The sequence below is a fragment of the Leptonychotes weddellii genome, chromosome 4, assembly GCF_054177405.1.
Source record: "Leptonychotes weddellii isolate Sample4059 chromosome 4, ASM5417740v2, whole genome shotgun sequence".
NCBI lineage: Eukaryota > Metazoa > Chordata > Mammalia > Carnivora > Phocidae > Leptonychotes > Leptonychotes weddellii.
This window is the reverse complement of record NC_138372.1, coordinates 30,427,053-30,445,491: the sequence shown is the minus strand read 5'-3', so window position 1 is coordinate 30,445,491 and position 18,439 is coordinate 30,427,053. Positions and strand designations below refer to the sequence as shown.

The window sequence follows — 18,439 nt, the reverse complement described above, 5'->3', positions numbered from 1 at the left end:
CAACTTCTGCCCCTCTCTCTCTTTCTTCTTCTTCTGGGATCCCAATTATTCTAATGTTTTGCTTTATGGTGTCACTTATCTCTCGAATTCTGCCCTCGTGATCCAGTAGTTGTTTATCTCTCTTTTTCTCAGCTTCTTTATTCTCCATCATTTGGTCTTCTATATCACTATTTTTCTCTTCTGCCTCATTTATCCTAGCTGTTAGAGCCTCCATTTTTTATTGCACCTCATTAATAGTCTTTTGGGTTTCGACTTGGTGAGATTTTAGTTCTTTTATTTCTCCAGAAAGGGATTCTCTAGTTACCTCCATGCCTTTTTCAAGCCCAGCTTGTGTCTTTATAATCGTCATTCTGAACTCTAGTTCCGACATCTTACTAATGTCTGTATTGATTAGATCCCTGGAAGTTGGTACTGCCTCTTGTTCTTTTTTTTGAGGTGAGTTTTTCCATCTTGTCACTTTGTCCAGAGAGGAATAGATGAATGAGAGAATAAAATGCTAAAAAAAATGCTAAAAGGGTAACAATGACCCCAGAAAAATATACACTAAACAGATCAGAAGAGACCCAAAACTTGGGGGAGGGGGGGGGAAGAAAGGGGAAAAAAAATACGATTAGGCTGGTGAATATAACAGAGCCACACACTAGATTTTGGGTGTACTTTGGACTGTTAGAAGAAATCACCTCCCAAAATTTTAAAGAAAGAAAAACTCATATATATACAAAAATAAGGGTAAATATGATGAAGGGATGGAATATGACTGTAAAGATGAAAATTTAAAAAGATTTTTAAAAAGGAATTGATAAGAAGTTGGTTGAAAAAAGAATGAAAAAAATTTTAAAAAAGAGAGAATGTGATCAGGCAGGAGACTAGGACAACAACGTCATACACTAGATTTAGGGTATATTTTGTTCTGTTAGAAGAAACTGTATCCCAAAATTTTAAAGAAAGAAAAACTTATATATATATACAAAAAATAAGGTTAAACACAATGAAGAGATAGAATATGACTGTAAAAATGAAAAATTAAAAAAGATTTTAAAAAAGGAATTGATAAGATGTTGGTTGAAAAAGGAAAGAAGAAAAATTGAACAAAAAAATAGAAAAAGGAAAAATAAAGAAAATTTTAAAAATTAACCTTGAAAGACTAAAGCATCATGGGAAAAAAGCCATGAATTCTATGTGCTGTATTCCCCTAGCGCTGGAGTTTTGCCCTTCTCATTGATCGGTAAACTTGGTCTTGGTTGGCTGTTCTTGCTGATCTTCTGGGAGAGGGGCCTGTTGCTGTGGTTTCCAAGTGTCTTTGCCAGAGGTGGAATTGCCCTGCCCTTGCCGGGTCGGGCTAAGTAATCTGCTCGGGTTTGCTCTCGGGAGCCTTTGTTCCCTGCAAGCTTTCCGTACAGCTTTGGGAGACGAGAGTGAAAATGGTGGCCTCCCAATCTCTGCCCCGGAGGAGTCGAGAACTCGGGGCCCCGCTCCTCAGTGAGCCCCCAGAGAAAAGCAGTCAATCACTCCCGTCTCCCTAGTCTCCGGCCACTCTCCATGCTCACCCAGCTTGTGACCGAGCGTTTCTATCTCTGGCACCTGACCCCGTGTGGAGTCTCCAAACCCAGCAGATCCCTGTGGTGCGCTCCCACACCACTCCTCCTAGGGGAGGAAGGGGAGTCTCCCCGGATCTGCTGCTTGTTGGGTCCCTGCTGGAAGAGCAGTGGCCTGACTGTGCCACGGATCATGGTTTATGGCAACCCTGAGCTGAGAGTCCACTCCTCGGCTCCGTCTCTGCAGCCAGCTTCCCTGCTCTGATACCTGGGAGCTCTGCCGCACTCAGGCACCCCCGGTCTTTCTGTCAGTCTGGCAGTTTTTTTATAAGATTAAACACACATTTACTTTATGACTTGGTAATTTCACTGCTAGGTATTTATCCAATAAAAAAAAAAAGGTGTAAGGATATTAGTGGCAGCTTTATAACAGTCAAAACCTAAAAACAATCTGAATGTCTATCAACCAGTGGGTGGATAAACAATTTATGGTATATCCAAATACAGGGATATTACTAAGCAATATAAAAAATGAACTACTGACACAGGCAACAACATGGATAAATCTCAAAAGCATCATTGTAAGTGAAAGAAGCCGAACACAAGAGCATATACTAGATGATTCTATTTGTTTGAAATTCTAGAAAAGTTATGGTAATAGAAAGTGGGGGAGTGGAGACTGGGGTTGGAAGGTGGGTTGATGGCAAAGGGGGAGGGAACTTTATAGGTTAATGAATATGTTTTCTTCCTTGATTGCACTGGTTGGTTGTGGTTATAGGTGTATGCACCTGTCAAAACTCGCTGAACTCAACTCTTATAATATGGATGTTTATATTGTATTAAATATTTCAATGAAGCTAATTTTATAAAAGAAATACAAATAACTTTTAGACATATGAAAAATTCCCAATTTCACTATAAACAGATAAATGAACATTAAAACTACACTTAGATGACCATTCTCAGCTATCATTTAGTAAAAACACAAAAGCTTGACAATATATTCAGTTGGTGAATTCTTTAAGAAATTGGTTTTTACATGCATTGTGGAAGGAGAGGAAAGTGGTACAATTCTCTCTGAGGAGTATCTGGCAATATCTACCCAAATTACAGATCCATCTACTCTCTAATCCTACAATCCCATTTCTGTGACTCTATCCTACAGAAACACCCACATATGTGTGCAACAGACTAGAAACAACCCAAGTGTCCATCAAAAGGAGACTGGTTAAATAAGTACATCCACACAATAGAAAGCTAGACTGCTCTAAAGAATGAGGAAGACTTTTTTATATGATATGGAAGGATCTCTAGGAGCATTTTAGTAAAAAGAAAAGGAAACCAGGAAAGGAGGAAATCTGAATAAATATTCAAAATTTTTATATTTGAATAAAGAAATACTGAAAGGATAAATAAGAAGCTAATCAAAATGGTTACTAAAAATCGCCTTTTTAAAAAAGATTATTTATTTATTTGACAGAGAAAGAAAGAGAGCAGAAGCAGGGGGAGCAGCAGAGGGAGAGGGAAAAGCAGGCTCCCCGCTGAGCAGGAAGCTCAACATGGGGCTCGATCCTAGGACCCTGGGATCATGACCTGAGCCAAAGGCAGATACTTAAGCGACTGAACCAACCAGGTGCCCCTCAATTTGTTTTTAATTAGAGAACTCTGAGTTCTTTTTTTTTTTTTTTAAAGATTTATTTATTTATATTAGAGAGAGAGTAGGAGAGTGTGAGCAGGGGAAGGGGCAGAGGAAGAGAGAGAGGGAGAGAATCTGAAGCAGACCCCCCACCGAGCAGGGAACCTGACTCGGGGCTCAATCCCACGATCCCAAGATCATGACCTGAGCTGAAATTAAGAGTCAGACGGTCAACCAACTGAGCCACCCAGGCACTCTGAGCACTACTTAGTTCTTTGGGAATAGTTTTGGTAAAAGTTACTGAAGTCTTGCCTAGAAATTCCTTCTTTCCTTCCCTCCACTCCTCTCTTCCACCTTCTCTGCTTTTCCTCCCTTCCTTCCTACAAAAATGCACTGCTTCTATGCAAGAGGGTTTTGGAAGACAAGGAAGGATACTAGTTCCTTGGGTCAGAGCTAAGAATCCTATAGCTGTAGTTTCCATGATACCTAAGAGGTCTGGGCTATAGGGCCCAGGGAGCTACAATAAAAACAAGTTCAGCAACAAGGGATGTCACTCATCTTAGGTAAGTAAGAGGAAAGCCCCCCAAAGCAGTCTAGCCCCTTGCCCTGAGTGTCTGACACAGCCCTATCTAAAACATACAGGCTCCTGCTTCATTCCAGCTTGAGGTTGATCACTTTGCCCACCACTTCAGAGGCTGATCATGCTGAAAAGACCAGACACCGTGCACAGCGTCTAAGCCTTTCTGGTTCTTTACCATAGTTTATTACTTTTAAGTGTGACTCCAACTACCCACTCCCCCATCATTGGTTGATTCTATAAATTGACTTCATTTTGATGATTAAAAATGCCCAAATTGTATCTTTGTAAGATTCCCTTTTTTTTCTTTAAAAAAGATTATAGTCCATTATATTCTTCATATAAATTTTCCCTGTGGGGAAGATGTGAACAGTAACACATCCTCTGTACCCCAGTTTCTTCCTCCACTTTAACTGGCCAAGCAATAGAAAAAGGCAATTAAGAGGTGAGGAGAAATGATCAGCACAATCACTCAGTGTACTCTGCAAAAATGCAACTCACTTAAAAATTCTAAATCAGAAAGAATAGACTTTAAAATATTTGTTCTTTCTGTTCAGCACCCACAGTTTTCCCATGGGAGTGGTTTCCAAGTTGTTTATTCTCTTGAGATTCATAAATCTCTCCTTTAAGTCTTCCAACCTTAAATACAAAAGCATTTTCAATATGAGAGTATGGGGTTGGGGAAGTGGTTTGCTTTGTTTTTAAAAGATACAAGTAATACATGAATACATTCTTCATGAAAAAATTTCAAACAACACATAGATATATAGAGTAAAAAGTGAAATTTTCCTTCACATAACCTTACCCCACAATCCCATTTCCCTTTCCAGAAGTAACACTGTTTGGGATATACCCTTCTTGAATTTTATCATGCATGTGTATACATGTATGTGTATGTATTCAATATATAGGTATATGTTGGTATTAAATATGTAAATGTAAAAAGACTAAGACAACTCGAACAGTTGTTGTTTATTCACTCTTTTTATGACTGCATTTTTTAAATAATGATAAAATATACATAATACAAAATTTACCATGTTGACCATTTTCAAGTGCAGAGTTCAGTATTATTAAGTACATTCTAATTATTATGCAAACATCACCATCATCAATCTCTAAAATTCTTTTCATCATGCAAACTGAAACTCTATGCCCATTAAACAAGAACTCCCCATTCTGCCTTTCTCTTCCCCAGCCCATGGCAACCACCATTCTATTTTCTGTCTCTATGATTTTGGCTACTCTCACTACCTCATAAAAGGGGAATCATACACTAGTTGTCCTTTTGTGACTCACATTTCAATTAGCATAATGTCTTCAAGTTTCAGCCATGTTGCAGCATAGGTCAGAATTTCCTTCCTGTTTAAGGCTGAATAATATTCCATTGTATATTCCACATTCTGTTTATCTATTCATCCCTCAAGGGATACTTGGGTTGCATCAGCCTTTTGGCTGTTGTGGATAATACTGCTATTTACATGAGTATGCAAATATCTATTCAAGTCCCTGCTTTCAATTCTTTGGGTATAAACTCAAAAGCAGAACTGCTTGATCATATAGTGATTCTACATTTACTTTTTAGAGAAAGTGCTATTCTGGTTCCTATAGTGACTGCAGCATCATTTTTCACTCTGAACAACAATGCACAAGGGTTCCAATTTCTCCATATTACCATCAACACTTGTTATCTTCTGTTGTTTTTATAAGAGCTATCCTAATGAGTATGTATTCATTCTTGTAACAAAATTACTTGAAAACTTAGTATAGCCAGGTGCTGTGTGAGACATTAGAGATATGATTGCAAAATGAATATAAACTAAAATTGAAGACATATATCCAGAACTTGGAAGTACATATTAAAAATCAATAAATTAATGGGCGCCTGGGTGGCTCAGTCATTAAGCGTCTGCCTTCAGCTCAGGTCATGATCCCAGGGTCCTGGGATCGAGCCCCGCATCAGGCTCCCTGCTCAGTGGGAAGCCTGCTTCTCCCTCTCCCACTCCCCCTGCTTGTGATTCCTCTCTTGCTATGTCTCTCTCTGTCAAATAAATGAATAAAATTTTTTAAAAAATCAATAAATTACTAAAAAGAAATGGTTCAAAAATGTGACACAACTCAAACTTATCCAATAAAATAGGGAAATAATTTCTATTTGGTAAATAAAGTATAAATAATTACCTAAATCTTTATTAAAAAGAAAAGATCCTAAACTGACATAATAGCAATAACATTCGTGTTTAGCATGGGTAGTTAAAATGTATAAAACATAAATACTGATAGACTGCATCTAGGTCAGAGTGTGGCATCTATCTGGGATACTCTAGCTACCAGGATCGGTCCTCACTAGTATGTATATAATGCTCTAGTTGCTGATTGTTATTTTATACACATTTAAATAAATTCTAAGAACAAATTATACTAAACAACTTACCACTTCTTCAAGCACTTTTTTTTCTGAGTCCAGTGATTGAACTCGATTTCTTAAAGTCAGAATTTCCTCATCCAGTCTCTGATTATGTTCCCTTGCTTTCTGTAGGTCAACAGAATCTAAAAGAGAGAACAGACACAGTTGGCTCAATTGGATCAAAGTTTTAATTTGAGGGACTAACTTTAAAACCAAGGAAGTGCTATTTCCTGCCTTCTCATCAGTCCTACCATGTCTCTACATATGTGATTCTCTGCACAGGCGAGCTGCTACACTCTCAAGTCCAGCCCTAGAATATTCTACCAACCTATCCAAACAGAACAGAATTTTTTTATTACTCACATCAGACTAATGAGCTGGATATTTTGAGAATAGGATTTCCAGCAATAGAGGCTCTTCGAGGAATTGTACTTTCAAAGCAGTGGAGCCTACCTCCTAAAAGTTACACAACCGAGAAAATGATCTTCCATCTTGCTTGGGGTCCTGTCTCTCTTACACACCACATATACTCCTAGACACTTTTCTTTTACTCAGCAACAGCAGGGCCCCACGGATGACAAATGGTGAGCCATGAGCAGTGAATGGACAGATTTTCCTAGCTAAATAAAGTTCATGCATCAAAACCATCTTTCTTTCTGCCTGCACCACAGCCCATAAAATAGTAGTAAGTCTGAGCTTAGCACCTCACGGTAAGACCTGCTCTTTCCAGCGCTCATCAGTTTCAGTATTGCAAACTTGCTGCCTGAGACTTTCCTGAATTTGTGGCTGTTCCTTTTGAGCTACTTCTGCTCATATTTCTCTTATTTTTCTTCTGCTTTAAAGTCTCCTTTGTTTTCCTTCTTCATCGCCTTCATTAATTATTCCTTGTGTTTTTTCTTTCTTCATTTTTTCTTTTTTCCACTTCCTATTTTCTTTTCTCCCTTAGTATGTAATTTTTTTTAAATTTGAAAAGTGTTGAAAACACAGCAAAAAGAAAAAAAAATCATTCACAATCCCACCCAGTATGTGCGAGTGGATGTGATATATAATGAGAGAGACAGAGACAGAGACATTTGGTTTTTGGCCTGTGAAGTTTTTTTAAAGATTTAAACGATGCTACATAATCTGTCTGCAACTTTACCACTTGTGAGTATGTCATGGATGTCTTTACAGGACAACCCTTATAAAGTCACTTTCCATTTCTCATTTGGAACTATTTTTAGGTTAGTTTTACTGGTTCTTGCTCTTCCTACAAATGGAATCTTAATATACATATTTTTTGTGTCCGGCTTCTTTTGCTCAATATATATTTTGGGGATTCCATCTGTCATATTGATAATTTATTCCTCTCTATTCTTTAGTCCATCTTATTCATATACCACTTATAAATATATCAGTCTTCATCCAATCTCTCATTTTGTTCTGCACAGTGCACCATTGTCCAAATGTGCCATAATGTGTGTCACTTTTCCCCTACTGAAGAAGATTCAGGTGTGTTGCCAATGCTTTACTCTTATAAACAATTCTAAAATCATTATCCTTGTTTATCAATCTTTAGGCACTTATGACATTATTTCCAAAAAATAAATCCCCAGAAATGGGACAGCTGGATCAGAGGATATGTGCATTTAGAAAATGTAATAGATATTGCCAAATTACTCTTTAAAAAGATTGTACAAAGTTACATTCTGTGCAATGACACTGCCCATTTCTCCACACTGAATGTTACCAGAATTTCAATTTTCATAAATCTCAAAGATGCATTTGAATAATGGCTTGTTTTAAACACTGATTTATTTATTTTAGAGAGAGAGAGAGTGTGTGGGGGATGGCCAGAGAGAGAGGGAGAGAGAAACCCAAGCAGACTCCACACTAAGTGCAGAGCCTAATGCAGGGTTCAATCTCACAACCCTGAGGTCAGGCCTGAGCTGAAACCAAGAGTGGGACACAACCAACTCCACCACCCTGGTGCTCCAAATAATGACTTGTTGTTGTTTTTTTTTTAAGATTTTATTTATTTATTTGAGAGAGAGAGAAAGCATGAGGTGGGGAGGGTCAGAGGGAGAAGCAGACTCCTCGCTGAGCAAGGAGCCCGATGTGGGACTCGATCCCGGGACTCCAGGATCATGACCTGAGCCGAAGGCAGTCGCTTAACCAACTGAGCCACCTAGGCGCCCCAACACAACTTAATTTTGCTACCCCAAAAGTTACTTCTTACTCTCGGTACTTTTACGAGTTCTTCTATAGTCATTAGTGATAATGTAATATCTTTATCTGGTTTTGATATCAAGGTAATGCAGATCTCTTAAAAGTTGGAAAGTATTTTGGCTTCTTCAATTTTCTGGAAGACTTTATGTAAAATTGGTATTATTAATTCTTAAAATTTTTTTAGACATCTGAGCCTAGAGTTTTCTTCATGGGAAGATTTTTAACTACAAATTCAATTCCTTTGGCAGATTTCTTCTTGAGTAAGGCTTGGTAGTTTGTCTTTGAAGGAATGTGTTCATGTCATAATGGTCATTAAATATAGTCGCATGAAGTTGTTCAAAATATTCCCTTATTATCTTTTTGGTCTGTAGAAATGTTCTTTTTATCGTTTCTTATATTGGTGATTTGTTGTCTTCTTTTTTTCATGATCAATCTAATTAGAAGTTTACCAGTGTTACTGATCCTTCCAAAGAACCACTCTTGGTTCCATCATTTACTCTCTTATGGTTCTGTCTTTAATTTTATTGACTTCCACTCTTATTTTTAATACCCCTTTCATTTCACTTGCTTTGGAATTAATTTGCTCTTCTTATTCTGGGTTTTTAAGGTGAAAGGTTGGATCACTTTGAGTCCTTTCTTGATTTCTGGTATAAGCATTAAATAGTATAAATTCCTATCCAAGCACGGATTTAGTTACTTCCCCCCAAATATCGATATGTTGTTTTTTTTTTCATTTTCATTCAAGTTAACTCATGGAAAATATTTTCTAATATGCCTTGTGATTTTTTTCTCCGAAGGCATGGCAGTTTAGAAATATCTTGTTTGGCTTCCAAATATTGGGGGATTGTCTAAATACTTTTGTTATTGATTCTTAGTCTAATTCTATTATGGTCAGAGAACACAATTTGTGTGATTTCAGTTCTTCCACAGAAAGTTGTTTTATGGCTCAGTACAGCCTCTCCTTGTGAATGTTCCATGTGTACTTGAAAAGAACCTGTGATTTGGTGGAGTTTTCTATAATTATCAATTTGGTCATGTTGGTTGGTACTATTCTTAAGTCTTTATCCTTACTGATTTTGTTTTCTTGTTTTATCAGTTACTAAGAAAGCAGTGCTCATGTTATAATTGTATTCATGTATTTTTGAAAAGGAGGGTTAACAATCTTGATCACCAATTACAATGTGTGGGTTTTTTTCCCCACACATCCAGGCAATTCTTGGACACTAGCCAGGTATCCTATAATTCAACTCAATTTTGACACTATCTAGCTCGAGACAGCAGCAGATTCCACAGGTAAGGGCTAAGTCCCACAAGAATGCCCACCACTTCAGATGCCAATGACAAACCCATCTTGTTACCTGTGCTTCTGACTGACTGGTTATAAATCAGAGGTTGCCACAACCCCCATCTTCGTTTGATTAATTTGTTAGAGTGGCTCACAGAATTTAGAGAAACATTTTACTCACTAGATTACCAGTTTATTATAAAAGGATATGACTCAAGAATAGCCAGATGGGAGAGATGCATGGAGCAAGGTATTAAGTAGAAGGGTCAGGAGCTTCCATATCCTCTCTGTGCACACCAACCCAGAAAGCTCTCCAGACCCTATCTTTTTGGGTTTTTATAAAGGTTTCATTCATAGGCATGATTGACAAAATCACTGGCCATTGCTGACTGAACTCAATCTCTAGCCACTGTCCACTTCCAGCCTCTGGTAACCTAGGGGCTTTCCAAAAGTCCTCATTAACATAACAAAAGACAGTTTTTATCACTCCCATCACAGGAAATTTCAAGGGTTTTAGAAGCTTCGTGCCAGAAACAGGGCCAACATTGACAAATGAATGGATAAAGAAGATGTAGTATACACACACACACACACACACACACACACACACACACAATGGAATATTATGCAGCCATCAGAAAATAAAATCTTGCCATTTGAAACAACGTGGATGGAACTAGAGGTAATATGCTAAGCGAAATAAGTCAATCAGAGAAAGACAATTATCATATGATCTCACTGATATGTGGAATTTAAGAAACAAAACAGAGGATCATAGGGGAAGTGAAGAAAAAATAAAACAAGACGCAACTAGAGAGGGAGACAAACCATAAGAGACTCTTAATCATAGGAAACAAACTGAGGGTTGTTGGAGGGGTGGGGGTGGAGAGATGGGGATAACAGGATGATGGACATTAAGGAGGGCATGTAATGAGCACTAGGTATATATAAGACTGATGAATCACAGACCTGTACCTCTGAAACCAATAAAACATTATATGTTAATTAATTGAATTACAATAAAAATTTTAAAAAAAGAAGCAGAGACAAAGACCAAATATATATTTCTTATTATAAATCACAATATCACTGGGAAACCTAGTTTTAGAATTATTTAAAATGGGTAACATGCTATGGACTCCGGGAAACAAACTGAGGGTTTCAGAGGGGAGAGAAGTGGGGGGATGGGTTAGCCGGGTGGTGGGTATTAAGGAGGGCACGTATTGCAATGAGCAATGGGTGTTACACACAAACAATGAATCATGGAACACTATATCAAAAACTAATGAAGTACTGTATGGTGACTAACATAACAATAAATAAATAAATAAATAAATAAATAAATAAATAAATAAATAAAATGGGTAACATGTTTTTAATTATTTTTGTAGTTGCTATCATTATAACACTCAAATTTTATTGTATTTTTTATAGCTGGTAACATTTGTACATAGTCAAACTAGGGTCAGATTAACAAATTCACCATGGATTCCAAGCCTGTTGGCTTCTGGGTGAACAAATCTGTGTGAGGTATTGTTAAATTCATCATAAGGTGTCTTGATCTCAGTGGTAAGATATGTATTATTTGTGTTGACCACAGGTTTTAGAGTCAGATATATATGGGTTCAAATACCAGCTCTACATTACTTAATTCATTAATACTTAATGTAGCTATTGGATAACTCACTTAACCTTGCCATAACTCAGCTTCTTTGTTTATGAAATGGGAATAATAATACTCACTACTTGGAATTGTTGTGAGGATTAGAGTTAATACATACATATAAGGCACCCAGTACTTAGTAAGCAATAAGTGGTAGTAGTAGTTATAGTAGTAGGAATAAGTAATAACAGTGGCAATAGTGCTTTATTATTATTATTAAAGATATTATGTTAAAACATGTATAATACACTTACGTTATTGTTTAATGTATTATTAAATATTATATCTGCTGACATGCATGACTCACCATTTTCTTTCAGTTTTGTCAAATTTTCTTTCAGTTTCTCAATTTCTAGCTGAGCCTTCTCAAGGGCAGAATCTAAAGAAAAAAGAAAATATATATATATATATTTTTTTTGTCCTGACAAAGCAAACTTTATTGTGGCCCCGAGGTTGGAGCTTTTCCCTCCAGGTCCTGCTGAAACTCGAGAGTTGGGGGTGAGGGCCTCTTGTGTCGCCCCCAACAGCTCCATCCCATTCAGACTCAGGTGGAGAGAGGCTCGGGGGGGGGAACCTGGGGAACACGCCGAGGAAGGCCACCCCGCATGTGCTCTAGCTGGCTCTCCCGCAGTCCCTGCAGCCAGGCCACTCCTGGCTCCTCATTTCTTGAATCCGGGCTTTTTAGGTTTGAATGTGGGTTTGGCCTTTTTCACAGGACTCTTGTCTTTAAGCCTGGGTCTCACGGCCTCCTCTTCCTTTTCCACCTTTTTTTTCTTGGCAACGCTTGTCTGCTTCTGGGACGCCAGCCTCTTGACTTGTTTAAGAGGGGTCTCCTCCTCTAGGGACACATCTACGTCATCGTCGTTGTCGTCGTCGTCAACCTCACCGCTGTCACCTTCCTCCTCCTCCTCCTCCTCCTCTTCCTCCCAGGACAGGTCTGCAGTGTCGTAAAGTTCCTGGCCACTAAGGAGCAAATGGTTAGTGTAATGATCAAATTTAAAATGATTCTCTTTCTTTGGAATACTCCCTTTCTGCTGATTGTCCTTTCAGTTTCTGCATAACTGTCACCTCCAGGAAACTTCTCCAGACTCCTTCTCTTAATGTTCCTACTGCACCTTATCATTATTCCTGATTATGTGATCATATACAGGAAATGTGGGATATGAAGCTGGATAGATAGGCAAGGGCCAAACCAGGAAGTCCTTAGACAGCTCAGTATTTTACAGAATAAATTTTTTATGGAGGCTTAAATTACTGAAGGTAATTGAGAAGTTCTGCAAACATTTGATTTCCACTTAAAAAAAAAAAAACAACCTATATTTACAATAACACATACAGCCAAATATATCATATACCAAACTCAAATATATCAGAGACCACCAAATGCATTAATTCATGCTGCCAGGTTAGCTTCTCCTGTCATGTTTATGCAGATATTTGAAAATCATAGCTCTCCATCATGACTCTTAAACTAGTAATATTTCTGAAACTGTTGGTTTTAAGTTTCCGAGACCTCTCTATTTGACAGTTTTACTTCCCAAGTCTATTCCTTTAGTGGTTACCCGAGATATTTTTTTGGAACTTTTTTATTATGGAAAGTTTCAAACATATATAAAAGTAGATAGAACAGTTATGGAAATACCTATATCTATCATCCAGCTTTTAACAATTATCAAGCCATAGCCAATCTTGTTGCATTTACATCCTTAAATATTAAATACTTAGTTTTTTTTTTTAAAGATTTTATTTATTTATTAGAGAGAGAGACACAGCGAGAGAGGGAACACAAGCAGGGGGAGTGGAAGAGGGAGAAGCAGCCTTCCCGCAGAGCAGGGAGCCCGATGCGGGGCTCCATCCCAGGACCCTGGGATCATGACCTGAGCCGAAGGCAGACGCTTAATGACTGAGCCACCCAGGCGCCCTTAAATCATTTTTTAATGCTGTATAGCAAATCACCACAAACTTAGTGACTTAAAACAACATCCATCTATCAGCTAACAGTTTTGTAGATCAGAAGTCCAGGAAGGTGTGGCCGGGTTTTCTGATAAGAGTCTTAGGAGGCTAAAATCAAGGTGTGAGCTGGGTGTGTTCCTCTCTGAAGCTTCAGGAAAGAATCCATTTCCAAGCTCATTAAGGTTATGGGCTGAATTTGGTCCCATGGTTGTAGGATTGAAGTCCCCATCTTCTTGCTAACTGTTAGCCAGGGAGCTCTATCAGCTTTTAGAAGCAACCAACATTCTTTGTCACATGGTGTCTTCCATCTTCAAAGTCAGCAAAGGAGAATTTCCCTCACGTTGAATCCTTCTCACACTTTGAATATCTTTCACCAGGAAAAGACTAACCCCTTTTAAGGGCTCATCTGATCAGGTCAGTCTCACCCAGGATAATCTTTCTTTCTTAAAGGCAACTGATTTGGGGCCTTAACTACATCTGTAAAGGCTCTTCACAGGAGCATCTATATTGTTTTTGATTGAATAACTGGGAAAAGGTATGTGTTCACCAAGTGGGATTCTTGGAGACGATCTTGGATTTCTTACCACCTTTGCTTTTGGTTCTGAACTAACATTTCATTGCCTAATCCAAGATCATGAAGATTTACTATGTTTTCTTCTGAGATGGTTATAGTTTTAACTCTTACATTTAGCTTTGTAGTCCATTTTGAGTTAATTTTTGTGTCGGTATTACGTAGGGGCCTTTATAAGGCAAATCCCAAAAACCATATCGCTCATCTATAAATATTTCACTATATATCTCTAAAAGATAAGAACTCTTTTTTAATATTGCTCATTATTTTACTTTATAGTTAAATTACAAGATAAGAACTCTTTTTAAACCTAAACTCCACATGTGGTTAAGGAAATTTAACAATTTCTTATATATCCAGTACATATCCACATTTCCAATTCTTTCACAAATTTAACAAACGTGTTTGAATCAGGATCCAGTAAAGGCCACACATTATATTGGTTAGTAATTCCTTTAAATTGGGGCGCCTGGGTGGCTCAGTCATTAAGCGTCTTCCTACAGCTCAGGTCACAGTCCCAGCGTCCTGGGATCAAGCCCCGCATCAGGCTCCCTGCTCCACGGGAAGCCTGTTTCTCCCTCTCCCACTCACCCTGCTTGCGTTCCGTCTCTTGCTGTGTGTGTCTCTTGCTGTCAAATAAATAAATAAAATCTTTAAAAAGTAATAATAATAATTCCTTTAAATTAAAAAAATCCATCTTTTTCTTTCAATTTATTTATTGAAGAATACTCTAAATATTTGACATGAATTCTTTTTTATTCTTAAAAAAATCTTTGTTATTATTCAAAATTTTTAATTCCCATCCAAATTTTTGGAAATGATATAGAGAGAACTAGAAAATAAACTAAAATAGAGTACTTCATCCAAAAGAGTCATTTTGGGGGCACGTGGGTGGCGTGCCCGTTGGCTCAGGTCATGATCTTGGGGTCCTGGGGATCCAGCCCTGCATCAGGCTCCCTGCTCAGTGGGAAGTTTGCTTCTCCTTTTCCCTCTGCCCCTCTCCCCTGCTCCTGCTCTCTCTCTTTCAAATAAATAAAATCTTTAAAAATAAATAAATAAATAAGTCAGTTTGTTGAAAGAAGTAGACTAATAGTTGGTAAACACTGCCTTAGAACACAGTTACCTAGAAATACATTCTGACTTATAAATTGATGACTCAAGAAGTTATACATAGGGCACACATTGGTACTAATATATTTTATTTTATTTTTGATACTACATATATTTTTAAAGGACTGGCTAATTCAGCTTCCCAACAGTCCCCCAGTATACTTACTGGGGAGACAGCTTTCAGTTAATAGTTTAGGATCTACCAGACTAACCAACTGCTGATGGAAGAGGGGGCCATATGATGGTGTTCTGTTGTGTCCAAATGTAACTAAGAGGAATGAGTGTCCTGCTTTACCTTTCTCCTTCTGTATTGCAAGCAGCAAAGACTGCTTCTCATCATACTCACATAGCCAAATTTCTTTTCTTTTTTTAAAATTGGGTGTATAGCTTGCATACAGTAAAATTCACCCTTTTAGGTGTAGAGTTCAGTGAATTTTGACAAATATAATGGTGTACACACCAACCCTATAAGGATATAGAACACTACCATATTCCAAAAATTTCATTTGTGTTCACTGTTTAAAACACATTCTTTTTTTAAAAAATATTTTTTTTATTTATTTATTTGACAGAGAGAGAGAGCACAAGCAGGGGGAGCAGGCAGAGGGAGAGAGAGAAGCAGGCTCCATACTGAGTAAGAAGTCCGATGCGGGACTTGATCCCAGGACCCTGGGATCATGAACTGAGTCGAAGGCAGATGCTCAACCGACTGAGCCACCCAGGTGCCCTTAAAACACATTCTTAACAAAATCTCAACCCTCCTGATATTCTTTGTTTTTAAATCCACATCAATTTGGCAGAATCTTTACTGTTTTAACATTTAACACTTTAAAGATATGATCCTAAAGTAACCTATATACTGCATTTGAAAATTCGCCCAATTTCTTAATCATTGTAAATAATAAATATAGAAGGGATAATTTTTAAAGTTTAAACTTTATTCTAAAATAAATTGTTGATAAAGGAAAGATTTAAATATAAACAATGAAACCCTAAAAGCACAATAAAACACTATAGGGATGAACACTTTAAAAAACCTTGTAGTGATATAGAAAAGGCTTTTAGAGGAGGAGCAAGATGGCGGAGGAGTAGGAGACCTAAATTTCGTCTGGTCCCAGGAATTCAGCTAGATATCGATCAAACCATTCTGAACACCTACGAACTCAACAGGAGATTGAAGAAGAGAATAGCAGCAACTCTCTGAACAGAAAAGTGACCACTTTCTGGAAGGTAGGACGTGCGGAGCAGTGAATCCGAGGCGATATTCAGGAAGATAGACCGCGGGGGTAGGGAACCTCTGTCAGCCGCTACTGGCAAGTGATAGAGCCCCGGAGCACAAAATCAGAACTTTTAGAAGTCTATTCCGCTGAGGGATGTCGCTCCAGTGGCTAAGTGGGGGGGTGGAACCCTCACTGGGACAGTGTGGTCTCAGGACCCTCAGGGTCACAGAAAGACCAGGGGTGCCTGAGTGTGGCAGAGCTCCCAGGTATCAGAGTGGGGAAGCCGGCTGCAGAGACGGAGCCGAGGGCGGGTTCTCAGCTCGGGGTTGACATAAACTGTGATCCCCGGCACAGTCTAGCCACTGCTCTTCCAGCAGGGACGCAACAAGAGGCAGATCCGGGGAGACTCCCCTTCCTCCCCTGGGAGGAGAGGTGCAGGAGCGCACCGCAGGAATTGGCTGGGTGTGGAGACTCCAAATGGGGTTGTGTGCCAGAGATAGAAATGCTCAGTCACAGGCTGGGTGAGCACGGAGTGCGGCCCGGAGACTGGGGAGACGGGAGTGATTGACTGCTTTTCTCTGGGGGTGCACTGAGAAGTGGGGCCCCGAGATCTCGGCTCCCCGGGGTGCAGACTGGGAGGCCACCATTTTCACTCTCCTCCCCCAAAGCTGTACGGAAAGCTTACAGGGAACAAAAGCTCACAAGAGCAAACCCGAGCAGATTACTTGGCCGGACCAGCAAGGGTGGTGCAATTCCGCCTCTGGCAAAGACATTTCAGAACCACTGTGACAGGCCCCTCCCACAGAAGCAAGACCAGCTAGCCAAGACCAAGTTTACCAATCAATAAGAACGGCAGAACTCCAGCACTGGTGGAATACAGCAAATAGAATTCATGGCTTTTTTCCCATGATTCTTTAGTCTTTCAAAGTTCATTTTTTAAATTTTCTTTTTTTTTCTTTTTCTATTTATTTTTGAATTTTCCTTTTTCCCTTTTTCAACCAAACAACTGATCAATCTGTTTTTTAAGTACCTTTTTTATTTTTCATTTTTAGAGTCATATTCTATCCCTTCATTGTAGTTAACCTTATTTTTGGCATATATATAAGTTGTTCTCTCTTTAAAATTTTGGGAGACAGTTTCTTCTAACAGACCAAAATATACCCTAAATCTATAGTGTATGGCTTTGTTCTAGTCTCCTGCCTGATCACATTCTCTCCTTTTTTTTTTTGTTTTGTTTTTTTCAATTTCTCTTCTTTCTTTTTTCAACCAACTTCTTATCTTATCAATTCCTTTTATAAAATCTTATAATTTTCATCTTTACAATCATATTCCATCCCTTCATCATATATACTCTTATTAATGTACATATATAAGTTTTTCTTTCTTTAAAATTTTGGGAGGTAGTTTCTTCTAACAGACAAAAATACGCCGAAAATCTAGTGTGTGGCACTGATCTGTTCACCAGCCTGATCATATTCTTTTTTTATTCTTTCTTCTCCTTTCTTTTCCCCAGATTCAGGTCTCTTCTGATCTGTTTAGTGTATATTTTTCTGGGGTCGTTATTACCCTGTTAGCATTTTGTTCTCTCATTCATCAATTCTCCTCTGGACAAAATGATAAGACGGAAAAATTCACCTCAAAAAAAAGAACAAGAGGGTGCCTGGGTGGCTCAGTCGTTAAGCATCTGCCTTCGGCTCAGGTCATGATCCCAGAGTCCTGGGATCAAGTCCCACATCAGGGTCCCTGCTCGGCAGGAAGCTTCCTTCTCCCTCTCCCACTCCCCCTGCTTGTGTTCCTGCTCTTGCTATCTCTCTCTCTGTCAAATAAATAAATAAAATCTTAAAAAAAAAAAAACAAGAGGCAGTACTGACTCCCAGAGACCTAATCAATATGGACATTAGTAAGATGTCAGAACTAAAGTTCAGAATGACGATTATAAAGACACAAGCTGGGCTTGAAAAAGGCAAGGAAGATACTAAAAAAACCTTTCTGGAGAAATAAAAGAGCTAAAATCTAACCAAGTCGAAATCAAAAAGACTATTAATGAGGTGGAATCAAAACTGGAGGCTCTAACTGCTAGGATAAATGAGGCAGAAGAGAAAAATAGTGATATAGAAGACCAAATGATGGAGAATAAAGAAGCTGAGAAAAAGAGAGATAAACAACTACTGGATCACGAGGGCAGAATTCGAGAGATAAGTGACACCATAAAGCAAAACATTAGAATAATTGGGATCCCAGAAGAAGAAGAAAGAGAGAGAGGGGCAGAAGTTG

The 18,439-nt window shown here is 38.5% G+C and overlaps 1 protein-coding gene across 1 annotated transcript in view; it reads right to left on the bottom strand.

Annotated features, from left to right (window-relative positions):
- The window catches only part of CCDC30 (coiled-coil domain containing 30), a 113,820-nt gene that overhangs the window by 73,365 nt on the left and 22,016 nt on the right, over positions 1-18,439 (bottom strand). Inside the window, 3 exon segments of the mRNA XM_081818236.1 lie at positions 4,293-4,387; positions 6,183-6,298; positions 11,619-11,690. Coding sequence (XP_081674362.1) covers positions 4,293-4,387; positions 6,183-6,298; positions 11,619-11,690 — 283 coding nt within the window.